This window comes from Prunus dulcis, chromosome 4 (assembly GCF_902201215.1).
Source record: "Prunus dulcis chromosome 4, ALMONDv2, whole genome shotgun sequence".
NCBI classification, from domain to species: Eukaryota; Viridiplantae; Streptophyta; class Magnoliopsida; order Rosales; family Rosaceae; genus Prunus; species Prunus dulcis.
The window spans coordinates 19,406,790-19,423,328 of NC_047653.1; the positions used below are offsets into that span (position 1 = coordinate 19,406,790).

The window sequence follows — 16,539 nt, forward strand, 5'->3', positions numbered from 1 at the left end:
ATCGGAGTTAAAATAACCATTAAATCTTGATTTTTCATTTATAACCATCGAAAAGTTTTGTCCCGTTACTTGATCAATGAATGTTTATTTTTTTCCGATTTTTGGCGTATATGATCTCGAAGTATAAACAAACAAGTTTGACGGTTGGATCGTTGAAACTAGTTTCGTAGAATGTGTATGCCATCAAAACAATATATTCACTAACAATTAAGAGTTTATTTATATTTTCGTTAAATATAACATAAGATTTTGTGGTATCCACTAGTGTAAAAATTTTAAATTGAAGATCAAATTCAGTCATTGTATTCATATAGGGTCAAGGAGTGTAGCTGTAAAAAAATCATCAAAATCGGAGTTAAAATAACCGTTAAATCATGATTTTTCATTTATAACCGTCGAAGAGTTTTGTCCCGTTACTTGATCTATGAATGTTTATTTTTTCCGATTTTTGGCGTATATGATCTCGAAGTATAAAAAAACAAGTTTGATGGTTGGATCGTTGAAACTAGTTTTGTAGAATGCATATGCCATCAAAACAATATATTCACTAACAATTAAGAGTTTATTTATACTTTAGTTAAATATAACATAACATTTTGTGGTATCCACTAGTGCAAATGTTTTAAATTGAAGATCAAATTCAGTCATTGTATTCATATAGGGTCAAGGAGTGTAGCTGTGAAAAAATCATCAAAATCGGAGTTAAAATAACCGTTAAATCGTGATTTTTCATTTATAACTATCGAAAAGTTTTGTCCCGTTACTAGATCTCTGAATGTTTGTTTTTTGTGATTTTTGGGGTATAATGATCTTGAAGTATATACAAACAAGTCTTTATGGTTAGATCGTTGAAGTGTGTGTGTGTGTGTGTATATATATATTTATTTATTAAGTAGCTTTAAATTTATTTATTTTGTACATATAACACTTAAGAAATTGAATAGTATATACATTTATTAAGTAGCTTTTCACCTTAATTATATTTTTTAAATCATAAAATAAAATATTTTTATTTTTTATTATTCATAACAATTATTTTTATAAATATTGTGCTACGAACTAATTTTTCGTCTCTCAAAAGTTTGCGCGACCAACAGTTCGTCGTGCAAAATTCAAAAAATTTGGGCGAGTACCAAAAATGGGACGCTGGTTTTTAAAATTTTAAAAAAAAAACTTTAGACTTTGCGCGACCAATATTTTTTGTCGCGCAAAAATTTGGGCGGGTACCAAAAATGGGACAAGGGAATTTTTTTATATAATTGTTTTAGACTTTGCGCTACCAATATGTATTTTTCCTCGGGCAAAAATTTTAAGATTTTGGCGGGTACCAAAAATGGGATGCGGGAATTTTTTTTTTAAAAAATAATTTTTTAGACTTTGCGCGACCAATATTACTATATTCGTCGCGCAAAACTTTGAGAGACCAATATGTTTCGTCGCGCAAAAATTTGCGCGACCAATATGTATTTTTCGTCGCGCAATAATTTGGGCGGGTACCAAAAATGGGACGCGGGAATTTTTTTTATATAATTGTTTTAGACTTTGCGCGACCAATATGTATTTTTCGTCGCACAAAAATTTAAAAATTTTGGCGGGTACCAAAAATGTGATGCGGGAATTTTTTTTTTAAAAAAATAATTTTTTTAGACTTTGCGCGACCAATATTACTATATTCGTCGCGCAAAACTTTGCGAGACCAATATGTTTCGTCGCGCAAAACTTTGCGCGACCAATATATATTTTTCGTCGAGCAATAATTTAGGCGGGTACCAAAAATGGGACGCGGGAATTTTTCTATATAATTGTTTTAGACTTTGCGCGACCAATATGTATTTTTCGTCGCACAAAAATTTAAAAATTTTGGCGGGTACCAAAAATGGGATGCGGGAATTTTTTTTTTGAAAAAATTATTTTTAGACTTTGCGCGACCAATATTTTTATATTCGTCGCACAAAACTTTGCGCGACCAACAGTATTTTCGTCGCGCAAAGTGATACGGTTTTTAAAAACCGAAATAACTCCTCCACCATTTTCTCAATTTCTTTCGCTACTCTTACCTCTCCTCTCTCTTTCCCTCTCCCCAAATCCCACCCTTTCTCTCACACTCACTCCTCTCACTTAATCTCTCATCTCTCTCTTCACTATCTTTTCACTATCTCTCACTCTCTCATCTCTCTATCACTATCTTATCTAATTCTCTCACTTCTCCCTCTCATTCTCACTCACTCTCAATCTTGCCAAAGGTATATTCTCTCCAAATTTTAAATTTTTTTCATTAATATGTGTTTTTGGAGTTAGTTTTGAGTTTGTGTGGGGTTTGGGGTTGAGTAAATGGGTTGAATTTGTGGTATAACAATTTTAGGGGAGATTATACATTTTTTTTTTTTGTTGTTGTTATTTGACCATATTTGTTTTTTTTGTAGGTAATCATTGAGACTTTGATGGCTAAAGTTGAGGATTAGGAAGCTATCAAAACATATTATCCACCACTACCACCACAATATGCTTGTATTAGGATTTTACTTTGTTAATTCATGTGTGCATTTTGAATATTATATATATATATAAATATTTATTGGATAATTTGATCACTATTTTTCATATGTAATTTTATTTTGAATATGTCAATTTAAATTAAAATAATTAAGAAAAATCTTACAATTAAATTAAATTTAAAAAGTAAAAATTTGAAAAAATTACTAGAATTAAATTAATATCAATTTAAATTAAAGTGATTTAAAAAAAATCATACAATTAAATTATATTTAAAAAGTAAAATTTTGAATAAATTAATATTAAAGAAATAATAATAAAAAGTAAAAATTAATTTATTTTAATTAAAAAAATTTAAAACACAAAAAAATATTTCGTCGCGCAAATATTTGCGCGACGGTATTGTTCGTCGCGCAAAACTCTAAAAATGTGGGCGGGTACCAAAAATGGAACGCGTGAATTTTTTATTTTTTAAATTTTTTTGAGACTTTGCACGACCAATGTTTTTTGTCGCGCAAAACTTTGCGAGACGAATATTTTTCGTCGCGCAAACCTTTGCGCGACCAATTTGTTTCGTCGCGCAAAGTTTTGCGGGATCCATATTTTTTCGTCGCGCAAAGTTACTTTGCGCGACCAATATTTTTTCGTCCCGCAAAGTCACTTTGCGCGACCAATAAAAAAACTTGGTCGCGCAAAGTCTTTCTTCACGATCTTTGCGCGACGGATTCTGCGCGACGAAGTTTTTGTCGTGTTAAAATTTGTGCGACTACAATGTATTTTGCGCGACGAAATTATCTTCGTCGCGCAAAGTGTAAAATGTAGTAGTGGGAGTTACCTCTTGTATATTCCAATTTTGCAATAAATTGTTTTTTTTAAGTGAACAATGTTTAACAATTAATATATATTTGAGCATAACATTTGGTATATATGTTTACAGAAATTGAAAGGAAAAGATATATGAGGGGTTTTGCTTACAGAACCAGGCGTATAGGAGGAAGTGGATTGGTTGCTGAGGCCTTCGATTCTTTCCATAAATAGTCGTTGGTAGGGATCGCAGGACAAGTAAAGATTCTTCACTAGAACTAGTTTCTTTGAAGAACCCTCATGCTCGGGCTCAGAAAGCTTCAACTTGATAGTAGCAGTGCTATTCACGTACAAGTCTGACTCTTTGGGAAAGCCAGTGACATACTCCCTCAGCATCACCTGCTTGTTACTCACTTCTGCCATTCCTCTCTCTCTCTCTCTCTCTCTCTCTCTCTCTCTCTCTCTCTCTGTTTGGTGCTTATAAAGGGTAGGGTGATCCAAACCTATAAATAGCAGTGGCGGCATTCTGCTAGAAAGAACAATGGCTTTCCTTAATTTGATACTAAAAAACCATATTTACTACGACATTGACTATCAAATTCACATTTTATTTTATTATTATTTATTTGAAAATGTTCGAGGAAGGGAATTGAACTCAGGTGCAAAAGAACTAGCATACTATCTTAACTAATTGACTTAACTCCATATGCAATTTTTATTTTATTATTGAAGTGTTCAATATAAGAGGGGCTTAATTGATATTTTCTTCTTCTTCTTTTTTCTTTCAATATATTTTTTTCACTATGATTGACCAATTGAGTTTTATAATAGTATAATAGGATATGCAGGAGAAAGACTTTCGTGTAATGGGGATATATAGCACTGTTTGCTATCCCCAGCTAATAACACAATGACATGTGAAATAATTTTTTCACGTATCATTGTGTTATTGGTTGGGGATAACAAAACAGTGTTATTCCCGTTACAATTGCAGAACTAAGATACATATAATATAATATGATTACTGTAACTGCTTACATAAATCAGAGGCCTTTAGCTTTTACACCAAATGCACGTAATTGCTTACGTGCTGCTTTTTTTTTTTTTTTTTTGGTTTAGTCAATGCACTCTTCACTGTATTTATTTATGTTAAATTATGTATTAGAGAGAGAACTTGTAGACCAGTAAGCATGTAGAGATAAAGAAAACTTCGAATTGGCAACTACAAGGAATCTTGCTTCGGGTCTATTTTTCTTTAATCAACTAGTGCAAGGTGCCCAACAACATTTCAAGTTAATTACCTAAAGCTCAAAGCTCAAGAATAAGAAACAAAAATGCATCTTGAATCAATGCATATTTAACATTTATACATCTCCAACCGAAATGTTAAAATACCATAGTAAATTTTTAACGGGTAGTACATGAGAAAATGCTCCAACCGAAATGTTAAAATACCATAATAAATTTTTAACGGGTAAAATTTGGCATGAGAAAATGCTCCAACCAAAAAGTTCATGCGAGTGTTCAAATCCTTTTGTTTCTTGAACCAACTTTTTACTATTTAATGTGTGCTTCGATTATAATAAAATTGCGAATTAAATTGATAGAATATTGAATTCTATGTCAAATGCCACATCAGCCGTCAACATAAAATTTAATCTTATGAATTTAACGTCTCCCGAACATAATCTTACAACAGTTCATAACATAAACACCCATCGAAGTCGACGAGTTTGAACAAACTAAACTAATTGAACGGCCAGGTTCAAGGGAAGCCCAAATAGGCTGCCAATGCCACAAGCTCATTCTTCCTATAAATCGTATAATTCACTTTTCATTTGTCCTTAGTACTGGAGGGCAAACTTTTGGATTTCAATACTTCTACAAGCAGTTCATATTTTTCCACTCTACAAACAACTTGTAGGCTGAACCACACCCTCAGTTGTTCCATCTGCATGGCTACATGAAGACTCAGCTGCTTGGTTCTTGTAAGTAAGCTTCACATCCTCCAATTTGATCTCGCTGCAAGGGTACTTGGGACTGCAATCAAATTTTACTGCAACTTCTGTTGCTGATGTACCGTGTATGTCTTCGTATGTCACATCGCTAATTTGAACTCCGGAAACCTATCGAAAAACAAAATTGACAAAAGAAAAAAAAACAATACGAAGTCAGATTTCCAGCTTTTGATAAAACAGAAGGCGAACAAGTATTATAGCATGGGAATTCGGCTTAATGGGAAGTTCAATGCTTTTTTGGCTAAGTTACGATGAAGTCATGTTGATAAAAATGATATTGAAAAAGAGGGGAATTAAATCTAGGACTTCGAATATAAGAGTAAATATTGTTAATCACTTGAGCTACAACCCTCAATTCCATTAATAAGTTACAAAGGTTACAATGGGCAAGGCTCGACCTTTTTAAAGTAGAGCAAGCCCATGGAGGAAGGAGTTATTGGATTTGCTTTGGGTCTAAAATTATTGGCTCTTCTAGGTGGAAGCCCAAGAAAGCTTTTGATATGTTTCGAAATTAGACAGTTATAATTTGGTGATGCCAACGTTTTTATCAAAAACGTTACACTATAAATGTGAAGAAGAGAAAATTTAGTTGTAATATTAAACTTTGGGAATTGACCGTTAGAGCATGAATGATATCTTACCTGACCAGGGCACCCTTTGTTGTCGGGGCAATAGTGTTGATCTATGACAATAGGATTTTCGACATTGACCATTGTAGCATGTTGGAAAAGAATATTTCTAGCAAACCCAGTGCTTGGCCTCCCCCATGACTTGATTCTTAGACCATTCTGAGTACCAGTAAAGGTAACCGTTTTAACTGTAACATTTTGTACACCGGCCTCTTCTTGCTCCTTGCCTAGACTTCCAATGCTGAACCATCAAATAAAGCAATGTTAAATTTACAACTAGAACATCCACCCAAAAGAAAGATATACTTTTGTAGGCAATGAATCTCTACTAGCAACCAATTAATCTCCACTTTATTGAAAGATGTCCTAAGTTCAAATGTCATTAAGCAACGAAGAAAAAAGATATACATTATAACATATATTATGAAATAGTATGCATTTAGCTAGTTTAATCAATCATGGATAAATATATAATTTTGATGTCATACCTAATTCCATGGCCAGGTCCACAAGCAACGCCTTCTATCCACAAATTTGAGGTTCCGGGGCCAATTGAGACACAATCGTCACCGGTTGCAATCTTGGAGTTGAGGATTGTGACACCAGATGACATTTGGACATGAATGCCATCGGTGTTAGGGCTGTTACCGGAAGCAGAAACCCTGACACCTTGCATTTGCACATTTTGGCAGTCGTTGATGACTATGTGGAACATTTGGCTGTTTAGGGATGCCAATCCACTCACCACAATGTTGTTTGAGTCGGAAAATCCCAAAGTCTGCACATATATACACGAAATTACTTGATCAAGAGCTAAGCTTGTAGTACAATTTATCATGTCCATTTGATTACGTTCTGTGGAGTTTGAACTTATTTTATAAACCCTCAATTCAATTGGTAGCAAATAATAAAGCAAATTGTACGTACGTTGACCTTTAAAATTCTCACTAATAATGAAGCACAAAATAATGGTGTCATGAATTTGATTTTTAATGGTGTCATGAATTTGATATTTAAAGTAGTAAATTAATTACCGTTGCTCCGCTGGGACAACTCTCGCCATGAGAGGCCTTGCAAGCCCACAAGGCAGTGCCTTGGCCGTCAAGAATTCCACCTGATATGGTAACCCCGTTTACATGGTGAAAGAAAATCCAGTTAGCTGCATTACCGATGACCCGGTAATCCGACGGGGCCACAAGGGTTCCGGCAATGTGGAAGGTGATGGCATTGTTCTTGCAAGGCCCACTAAACACCACATCGCGAAGAAAGAACGTTCCTGCCGGCACATAAATGACACCAGGATTCATCGAGGCACAAGCTTTAGCCCATGCAGAAAGGAAGGCTTTTGTGGAGTCAGTCTTGCCATCTGCTTTGGCTCCTAAACTGGCCACATTGTATGTGACTGGAGTGGCTATGGCTGAGTTTATCATGAACACAAAGATAAGTGAGAGAGAAAGGAGGCTTCTACGGTTCGCCATTTGCGGATGAAAATGAGAGAGAGAGAGAGAGAGAGAGAGAGAGAGGTTAATGAGTTGAAGGAGTGAGGAGTGGTGGTGGGAAAGTTGAATGGTTTGATGGGTTATTTATAGCTTTGAACGAAATGAACTTGGGTGGATGATGAGTTGAACTACGCCAATAAAAAAGGGAAACGGCGCCGTAATGACCTTACGTAGGCTAATAATATGTGTAGCAGGAAGAGGATATCTACGGCTTTGCTTGCCTTGATTTATTTTCAAATGTACTTTACCAAAATGCCCTTGCGTGTTTTGGTACTTGAAAACATGACCCCCTCATTCTTTGCATCTTATTTTACGGTGCTATTGCTATATAGTGTTATGGCCTTCTCTTGCTTGAACCGCAAGTCTCTCTCTCTCTCTCTCTCTTCTTATTTTCTCATGTCTGATGTCCTGCCATGTTAATCCTTACGTGATTGCTTCCATATTGAAACATTGAAACATCTATGTTGTTGGCATCCCATGTCGGGAAAATATTGAAATCTGTGAAAACCTTCAACAAGCATGTAAATTTTAGGAGTATGGTATTTACCCTAGACGAATTACAAATTCTAATCACAAGAAGCAAGCCTCAAATTAAGTATGGTATTTGCTCTAATTCGCATCCGATTAACTCAATTAAAAGTCTAGATGGTGATCAAGCATCAAGGTAATCAACTAAGGTACTAAGCACAGTGATTAAGAATCTAACATCAAACCGCAATCAATAAATAGGTAAAATAAGAAAACTAGATTTTCATACTAGGGATACATCATGCCCTAGCAAAATAAAATTAGTTACACATAATCATAGAATTCGACAAAAACAAAAACATAAGGAAGAAACAATAAAACTTAGCCAATTGTGGTACTCTTCCGACGTCTCCAATTTCTCCTAGTCTTTGCGTCTTCCCAAAGGAGTTGTTTCTCATGCTTAAATAAAACACCACACGTCTATTCCTACCCTAGCTGACCTTTTACAACAGCCCAAAAATAAAGAAACAGCTAATTAAAACTTAAATCCAAAATGGGTAAGTAATTGACTCATCTTCCTACTTGGACAAGGATAACACGTTAGTTACTTTGCACCCACGTTTGGAATCATTCCTCCTCCAAGAAAATTCTGAAAAAATATGTAAATTGTAGGTCTTTATCTTATCTTTCTAGCCATATATTGCAAGCCTTGAGAAAAAAGCATAATAGTCTTCAAATAAAGTTGTAATGGGGCTTAGAGTGGCAGGTGAAACAAGAAAAACATATGAATGAACAAATTCTAAGGAATTCATAGAGCTTTCCATGAAAATTATAACGTCTTGCACTTTGAGCACGCAACTTCATATTGATATTCTCTTGAAATTTATTTATTTTTCAAAAAAATTTTCTCAATTTTTTTTTTTTCTAACTCTTCATTAGCTTTCTAATCAACCCATGTAGCGAGTGTTAGGCCAATGACTCCCAAGCTAGATAGCTTTAGGACATTAAATGTAAAACATTCATAGGGCTTAATAACTCGAGTTGAAAAGGGTTTGAAATTAGGTTTTTTTTTGGAAATAGTATCCTTTACTTTCCACATGATTGTTGTGCAATTCTCCCTTAACAACGAAAATACTCTACAAAACTCCTTAGAAGGGTAACATATGATAGATTAAGGTGAGGAAAAAAGGGTAAAGAACGAAAACAAAAAAAGGCTTACTTAAAAGGCACAAGGTGATTAACAAGGGATAAAAGTGATACGGGTTGGCTAGAAGGGCTCAAATGAAAGAAACAAAGGTCTATATCACTTCCTAGAATCCATGTGGTTCATGAAGTATGCCTCAAATAGATAATGAAAGTAGTTCTAGCGAACAATTCAAACATCCTCAAGCCCCATTAAGGTCAGGAAAAAAGGGTAAAGAACGAAAAAAAATGGCTTACATTTCCCTCCAATAGATAATGAAAGTAGATTCGTTTAATATGCAGAAACTTAAATAAAAGGTGAAATTAATTAATTTCCCATTGTCCATTGCTTGATAGGAATTTCTGTATGTATTGCAGGTTGGTGGTATGGTGTTGTAGGTCACCTAGAATCATGTGATGGAAATGAAAATTATTGCCTTTGTCATAATAGTGGTGAGTTGAATTCATTCCTTTCCACCCCTCAAAGTAGGATCTTATGCTCTGTAGGATTGACTAGTATATGATTGTGAAAAGAGATTTTGCTGTTGGAGAATCTAAGAACTTATTTTGGTTGGAAAATATTATTATGCTAAGATTCCAATAATAATTTTTTTTCTTTCACCATTGTCTCAGCTATTAGATAAAGCATTTTAGGGCAGAAAGTTCATTAAGAATTGAGGTTCTTGCAAGATGCCATTGATATATCTAAGTTGTGGATAATAAGAAAGCAAAGTTAGCTTTCACAGAATAGACACGACTAGTCTTGGCCTCCTCCATAGCTGCCAGTTGGAGTGTCCTCTTCCTATATACTCTCGAGGCATTATAAACTCAGGGGTCAATTGTTTTATTAGTCCCTGAACTTAGACCCGATTTGCATTTGAGCACCTCAATTTCCAAAATGGTTCCCGTAGTTCTTCAACTTCAGTTTCGTTAGGACAAATGGTCCTTCTGTTAATTTTGTTAACTTTTCTGTTAACTGCAGGGGCAAAATGATATTTTATATCTGTTGGGGTCTTTTTCGTCCGAAGGCTCATCCGGGCTTTGTTGATTCTTGGATCGCCATAGAGTTATGAATGAAGAGTTCGTTGCCCCTTTGTCTGAGTTAAAGAGAACTAGGCCCAAAGTATCCCAAGGGAGAAGTAAGTCCCAGGAGAGTACTTTTTCTTCTTCCAGCGGCTGCGTGTTTCGTGTTGATGTTTTCGGCAGCTCGACGAAGAGTTGAAGATGACTTGCTGATGTTGGTATGAGATTATGTGAGCTTGGCATGAGAGCTTGGAGTGTGGGAGCTAAAGACCCACAAGTTTAGCAAATGAGAATGCATGTGCTTGGCTTGGTGTTGGATATGTTTGAGTTTGGTGTTGATAATTTGTTGTGTGTGGCTATGGCTATGGGGATTTAAGAGTTTCAAGAGAAGGAGGATGGAAGGAAAAGCTTGAGGTTTGAAGGCTATGGTGTTTAAAACTTGGAAGGAAGGAAAAGCTTGGAGCTAGGTGATGCTTTATGGGGGTTGGTGGCTGCTGGGATGCTTGCAGCAGCTGAGTTAAGGAGTGTTGGCTTAAGAAAAATTGGTGCCTTTTACTTGAGCCACGAGTGCCAATTTATAGAGGGTGAGGGTTTTCCTTTATTTCCAATAGGTAAAGGGAGGTACTGGAACCAACCTATTTCTAATGGTGAAAAGGGAGCACTAGGGCATGCTATTTTTCAGCAGGTAAAGCTAGTACCATAAACAGATTATTTCCTATTGGTAAAAGGAAGCACTAGAAACTGCTTGTTTCCAGTGGGTAATAGGAAGTGCTGGAAAAGGCTTGTTTCCAACGGGTAAAGCTAGGTATTTGAAAAATGACTATTTCCTATGGGTAAAAGGAAGTGCTTGAAAAATGTCTCATTTGCTCACCCACATTAGAGAACTCTAAGTAATGGGCTTGGGCTTTGGTGCTCCCAAGTAGCTAGCCCAAAGTATCAATTATCCAAGAGCTTCCGTGGACCTTGTGGACCTCCGTAACCTTCTACAACACAATCCCTCATGCAAGCCCCGTAAACCACATGACTTGGGTTCATGTGAGCTTGATAGGTGATTAGCATGAGAAAAATGTATTATTAGTTTGGCATGGCATGTACACTATTTCTATATTTATTTAATGAATTAAATCCAAATTACAACTTGGATTAATGCATGAGTGACATTATATGTTATATTAGGCTTTGAATGTCTTTGAGCTTCCTGTAACTTTTTTGGGCCTCAACATTGGCCCCCTTGATTGTTGGGGCTATGAAGTGGTAGTGAGATGGGCCCAATAATCAATTTCAGCCCAAAATAATTGGCAGTGGCATGGCATGGCTTGTTCTTCAATATGCATGAAACATCCGTGCTTGCTTGCTCGGTTTTTACATGTATATTTGATATTGGCATGTATGCTTGATGTTGACATGTACTCTTAGTATTTGATTTGGATGCTTGGCATTGGCATGTACGCTTAATCTTGGGCTTATATATGCTTGGTATTGACTTGTACGCTTGGCTTTGGCTTGTATGCTTGGTATTGACTTAGATGTTTGGCATTGGCGTAGACGCGTGGCATTGGCATGTATGCTTGGTATTAGCTTGTATGCTTGGCTTTGTCTTGTACGCTTGGTATTGGCTTGGATGCTTGGCATTGGCGTGTACGCTTGGCATTGGCATGTATGCTTAGTATTGGCTTGTATGCTAAGCTTTGGGTTGTATGCTTGGATGCTGGGCATTGCCTTGTAAGCTTGGTATTGGCTAAAGTGCCGTGGTTTAATATAGCTTTTGGGCTATTTAGCATGGTGGATGTGCTTTACTGTTTGGGTTTTGTCATTTACGTTGGGGCTTTTTTGTTCCGGCAGCTACAGATGGGCCTGGGCTGCTGTAAAGAGCAAGTGGGTGGAGTTGAATCAAGATATAGCTTAGTCTGGCATGACGGCTTTGGTAGATTTGAAGATGAAAAATATAATGGGTGATGCTTAAGGATTTGAGCATGATAGTGTCTGCGGTAGTTTGAAAGCGGTATAGGTGTTGGCAAATAAGCATTGCGATATGGAGGCCTTAAGTCACTTGGACTAGATCTTAGTTTTAGAGTCCACTGCCCTGCCTTCCAGTACTCAGATCTGAGGCTCCTCTTTCAAATTTGGTGGCATGATGGTTCACTCTTCCGGCAACATAACTATAGGGCTTGTGTTGTCTTCCAGGAGCATTTCATACAACGCATCATTATCTTCCACATTTTGCTTGGCTTGAATCTTGGTTACTACAAGCATATTTTGGTTGTTGTGTTGCATAGTGACTTTACTCTTTTTCTTGATAGCTTGACATCACTTCAAAAATTTTGATTGCTTGGTAAAAGAAACTTCATCTTAACAGTGTTTAGGTTCTTCAGGTACCTTCGTAGTATTTTCCTTCTATTTGCCACGAACTGAGATGTTTTCCTTCTTGAGTAAAGAATTGTGCTTGGATTTCTTAAATAAGGCTTGAGGCTTGATGATGATTGATTATGGAATTGTGGCAATTGAGACATCCAATGGCCTTTTGGTTTGACTCTTAAACTTGATCATTAGAATTGTCAGCGCATAGAAAGTGCTTGAGGCGCTGGGGCATATCACTTATGGTGACTTAGGTATTGTTTGTTGCAGCGGTTGTAAGCATGTTTTTAGGAACCAAAAGCTTGGGCTTGGCTATTGAAGCTTGAGCTTTGCATGTGGTCACTGCAGCAAATGTGTTGGGTTACAACAGCTTGAGTTCTTGCAAGTGGTGGCAAACTTGGAGGTCATAGTGACATAATTGGAATTTCAAGGAGATTTTTGATCTTGGGATAGTGGTTTTGGTAATAATGGATTTTTAAGCTCATTTGTGGTTTTGGAGTTGCTGCTGATGGTGATTGCAATAAGTGAAATCTTGAGTTGCATGGTTTTGGAGATGGATTGTTTCTTCTTGGCATGATTTCTCTTAAGACCACCTCCTCTACATCCAGTACATGAGAGCATAAAAGAAATAGCCTCTATGTCTTCACTATCTTGTCCAACAACTCAAATTCTTAATCCAAGTAGGAGACAACTGAAATAGGGGGTCCCTTGCTATTGTGATGGCTTGTTGATTTGATAATTTTGCCTGGTATGTTATGGCATGTTATCTATTTGATATTTTGCTCGGTTAAAGTGCTGGGCCTGTAAATAAAATACTTGGCATGGTTTTGCTTGCCTAATATTTTTTGCATGCCCATGTGGGTTGACCCACAGACAAGTGTATTGATATAGAGTGTATTGAAGGAGCTTGTGGGAGTATGGAAAAGCTGCTCTTGGAGATATTAGGAGTTATGTGCATTGCCTCCTTGTATATTTTTTTTATATTGGTTTCAGCTTGCTTGTGTAGACATAGGACCGATGCACTAGTCTTGTAAAGAGCATGAGTTGTTTGCTGTTTGGAGGTTGGGTCCTTTACACTTGACTGATATAATGCTGCATGACCAAAGCATACGATGATTACAAAAATAATATAAGCATTGTAGCTTGCAAATGACTAACATAGTTGACATAAGCATGCCGAGCATGTATTGTTCTAGTACTGAGCATGCATAGTTGGCATCTACATTACAATGTGTAACATGGATTGATCAACACAAAGGTGGATCAATATGAAATGATAAGAAGTACAAGATAAGTGGATAGTGCATGGAATAAGGCCCTGAGAAATTTTGCTGGGGATGCAAAATTAAAAAGGTAGATTAATACATATTAAATATGGATTACTCCACCTGAAGGATGGATCAATCCATTTGAATGATATGTTAATCCAGATTAACAGTGCAAATGAATTAAGCTTGGATTGCAAAGATGAAGCTCTTTAAAAGAAAGATATATATGATTAAGACTTGGTTAAAGTAATAACCAAAATATGTGATAATGTGTTTTTGGCAGTGTGTAACTTCTACAAACTTTATGGAGCAGATAATCACATGCTCCACATAAATAATATAACGCATAGCCATAAGTAGGCTAATAGAATAGCATGTGTTAGTCAAAAAAGTGGTGTGACTTATTTGACTCACACACTAAACAAGATACTGATACAATATAATAATGCAAGTGACAAGTAAAATAATGGTAGTGGATCAATAAATAATAAGAAAATGATGCAAGCTGGTGCATCATATAATGCATCAGAGTATAATAATAACAACTAATCAATGAATCTTTTTGACTTGGGTAGACCAACCCACGTGCTTTTGTCTATGCTTAAGACAATTCAATGAAACATAAATTTTATGAATATATTAAAACAATAAACAAATACATATGATATATTGAGATTAATGAGACAAAAAAAATCTTATCTTGGTGAAGCCATTTGCAGAGATGAGGCTGAGAGCATTGAGCAAGTGTTCCTTCTCCCTTTCTCATCGTGTTTGCACAACTCTAGAAATGTGAGGGCTGCTACGAAGGTGACTTACGGCGATGGCCAGATTTGCTGATGATGTTTCACGGTGGAAGGTGAACAGCATGGCTAGCCTCAATAGTTGACGACGGTGGTCAATGGCTTGCATGTTGGCTAAAGTGGATGTTGAGCTCAACCTTCTTCTGCTCAAGTTTTTATTTCTCTTCTCTGCTTTGTATGCGCTGTTTCTCTCTAGTTTAAAAACTTTTTCTTTGATTTTGGCATCAAATTTGCTTGGCACGAAGCCCCTAAGTCAATTGGATTTAAGGACGGTTGTGGAGTTTGCTTTGGTGTCTCTGGTACCTCAGTGGCTCCAATGCTTGATTTGCCTCAACCCCAGTTGTCCTTTCACAAGATTTCATTTAGCTTGAGAACATAGATCTAAGAAACAAAGAAAGAGATAATGTTACCAACAATTTTTTTGTCGGGTTGTTCTACAGAGCTAAGAAAAAAGAAACAAAGGACAAAACACTCTTATCTTTGGTATATTGCATCGACGTGACTTAAATCTTATGTGGAGAAGCCATTGTAAGAGTAATAGCCTAGTCCCCAGCAGAGTCGCCATTTATGTTGGGGTCTTTTTCGTCCGAAGGCTCATCCGGGCTTTGTTGATTCTTGGATCGCCATAGAGTGATGAATGAAGACTTCGTTGCCCCTTTGTCTGAGTTAGCGAGAACTAGGCCTAAAGTATCCCGAGGGAGAAGCAAGTCCTGGGAGAGTACTTTGTTCTTCTTCTAGCAGCTGCTTGTTTTGTGTTGATGTTTTGGGCAGCTCGACGAAGAGTTGAAGATGACTTGCTGATGTTGGTATGAGATTATGTGAGCTTGACATGAGAGCTTGGAGTGTGGGAGCTAAAGACCCACAAGTTTAGCAAATGAGAATGCATGTGCTTGGCTTGGTGTTGGATATGTTTGAGTTTGGTGTTGATAATTTGTTGTGTGTGGCTATGGCTATGGGGATTTAAGAGTTTCAAGAGAAGGAGGATGGAAGGAAAAGCTTGAGGTTTGAAGGCTATGGTGTTTAAAGCTTGGAAGGAAGGAAAAGCTTGGAGCTAGGTGATGCTTTATGGGGGTTGGTGGCTGCTGGGATGCTTGCAGCAGCTGAGTTAGGGAGTGTTGGCTTAAGAAAAATTGGTGCCTTTTACTTGAGCCACGAGTGCCAATTTATAGAGGGTGAAGGTTTTCCTTTATTTTCAATAGGTAGAGGGAGGTACTGGAACCAACCTATTTCTAATGGTTAAAAGCGAGCACTAGGGCATGCTATTTTTTAGCAGGTAAAGCTAGTACCATAAACAAATTATTTCCTATTGATAAAAGGAAGCACTAGAAACTGCTTGTTTCCAGTGGGTAATAGGAAGTGCAGGAAAAGGCTTGTTTCCAACAGGTAAAGCTAGGTATTTGGAAAATGACTATTTCCTGTAGGTAAAAGGCAGTGCTTGAAAAATGTCTCATTTGCTCACCCACATTGGAGAACTCTAAGTAATGGGCTTGGACTTTGGTGCTCCCAAGTAGCTAGCCCAAAATCTCCATTATCCAAGAGCTTCCGTGGGCTTTGTGGACCTCCGTAACCTTCCATACCACAATCCCTCATGCAAGCCCCGTAAATCACATGACTTGGGTCCATGTGAGCTTGATAGGTGATTGGCATGAGAAAAATGTATTATTAGTTTGGCATGGCATGTACACTATTTTATATTTATTTAATGAATTAAATTTGAATTACAGCTTGGATTAAAGCATGACTAACATTATATGTTATATTGGGCTTTAAATGTCTTTGGGCTTCCCGTAACTTTTTTGGGCCTCAACAATATCAAAATTGATTAAAATATGAATAAAAAATTAAAAAAAAAAATCTCCCCCCTACATCCCGATTTCTACTACCCAAAACTTAATATATTTTTTTTGGTTGATTTTTTATTTGATTTGATTTTATTGTTATTTTAAAGATATGATTTTCTTTTATTGTTATTTTACTCACACCTGCATCTTCTCTCTTTA

At 36.6% G+C, this 16,539-nt stretch overlaps 1 protein-coding gene across 1 annotated transcript; it reads right to left on the reverse strand.

Annotated features, from left to right (window-relative positions):
• Nucleotides 1–4,916: 4,916 nt before the first annotated feature.
• Nucleotides 4,917–7,493, reverse strand: LOC117624503 (polygalacturonase). Its single transcript, XM_034355796.1, has 4 exons — nucleotides 6,979–7,493; nucleotides 6,433–6,722; nucleotides 5,957–6,185; nucleotides 4,917–5,423 (listed from the first exon to the last, which is right to left on the reverse strand). The coding sequence occupies exons 1-4, from the start codon at nucleotides 7,420–7,422 to the stop codon at nucleotides 5,205–5,207; spliced, it is 1,182 nt and encodes a 393-aa protein (XP_034211687.1). The 5' UTR covers nucleotides 7,423–7,493; the 3' UTR covers nucleotides 4,917–5,204.
• Between the last annotated feature and the right edge of the window lie 9,046 nt (nucleotides 7,494–16,539).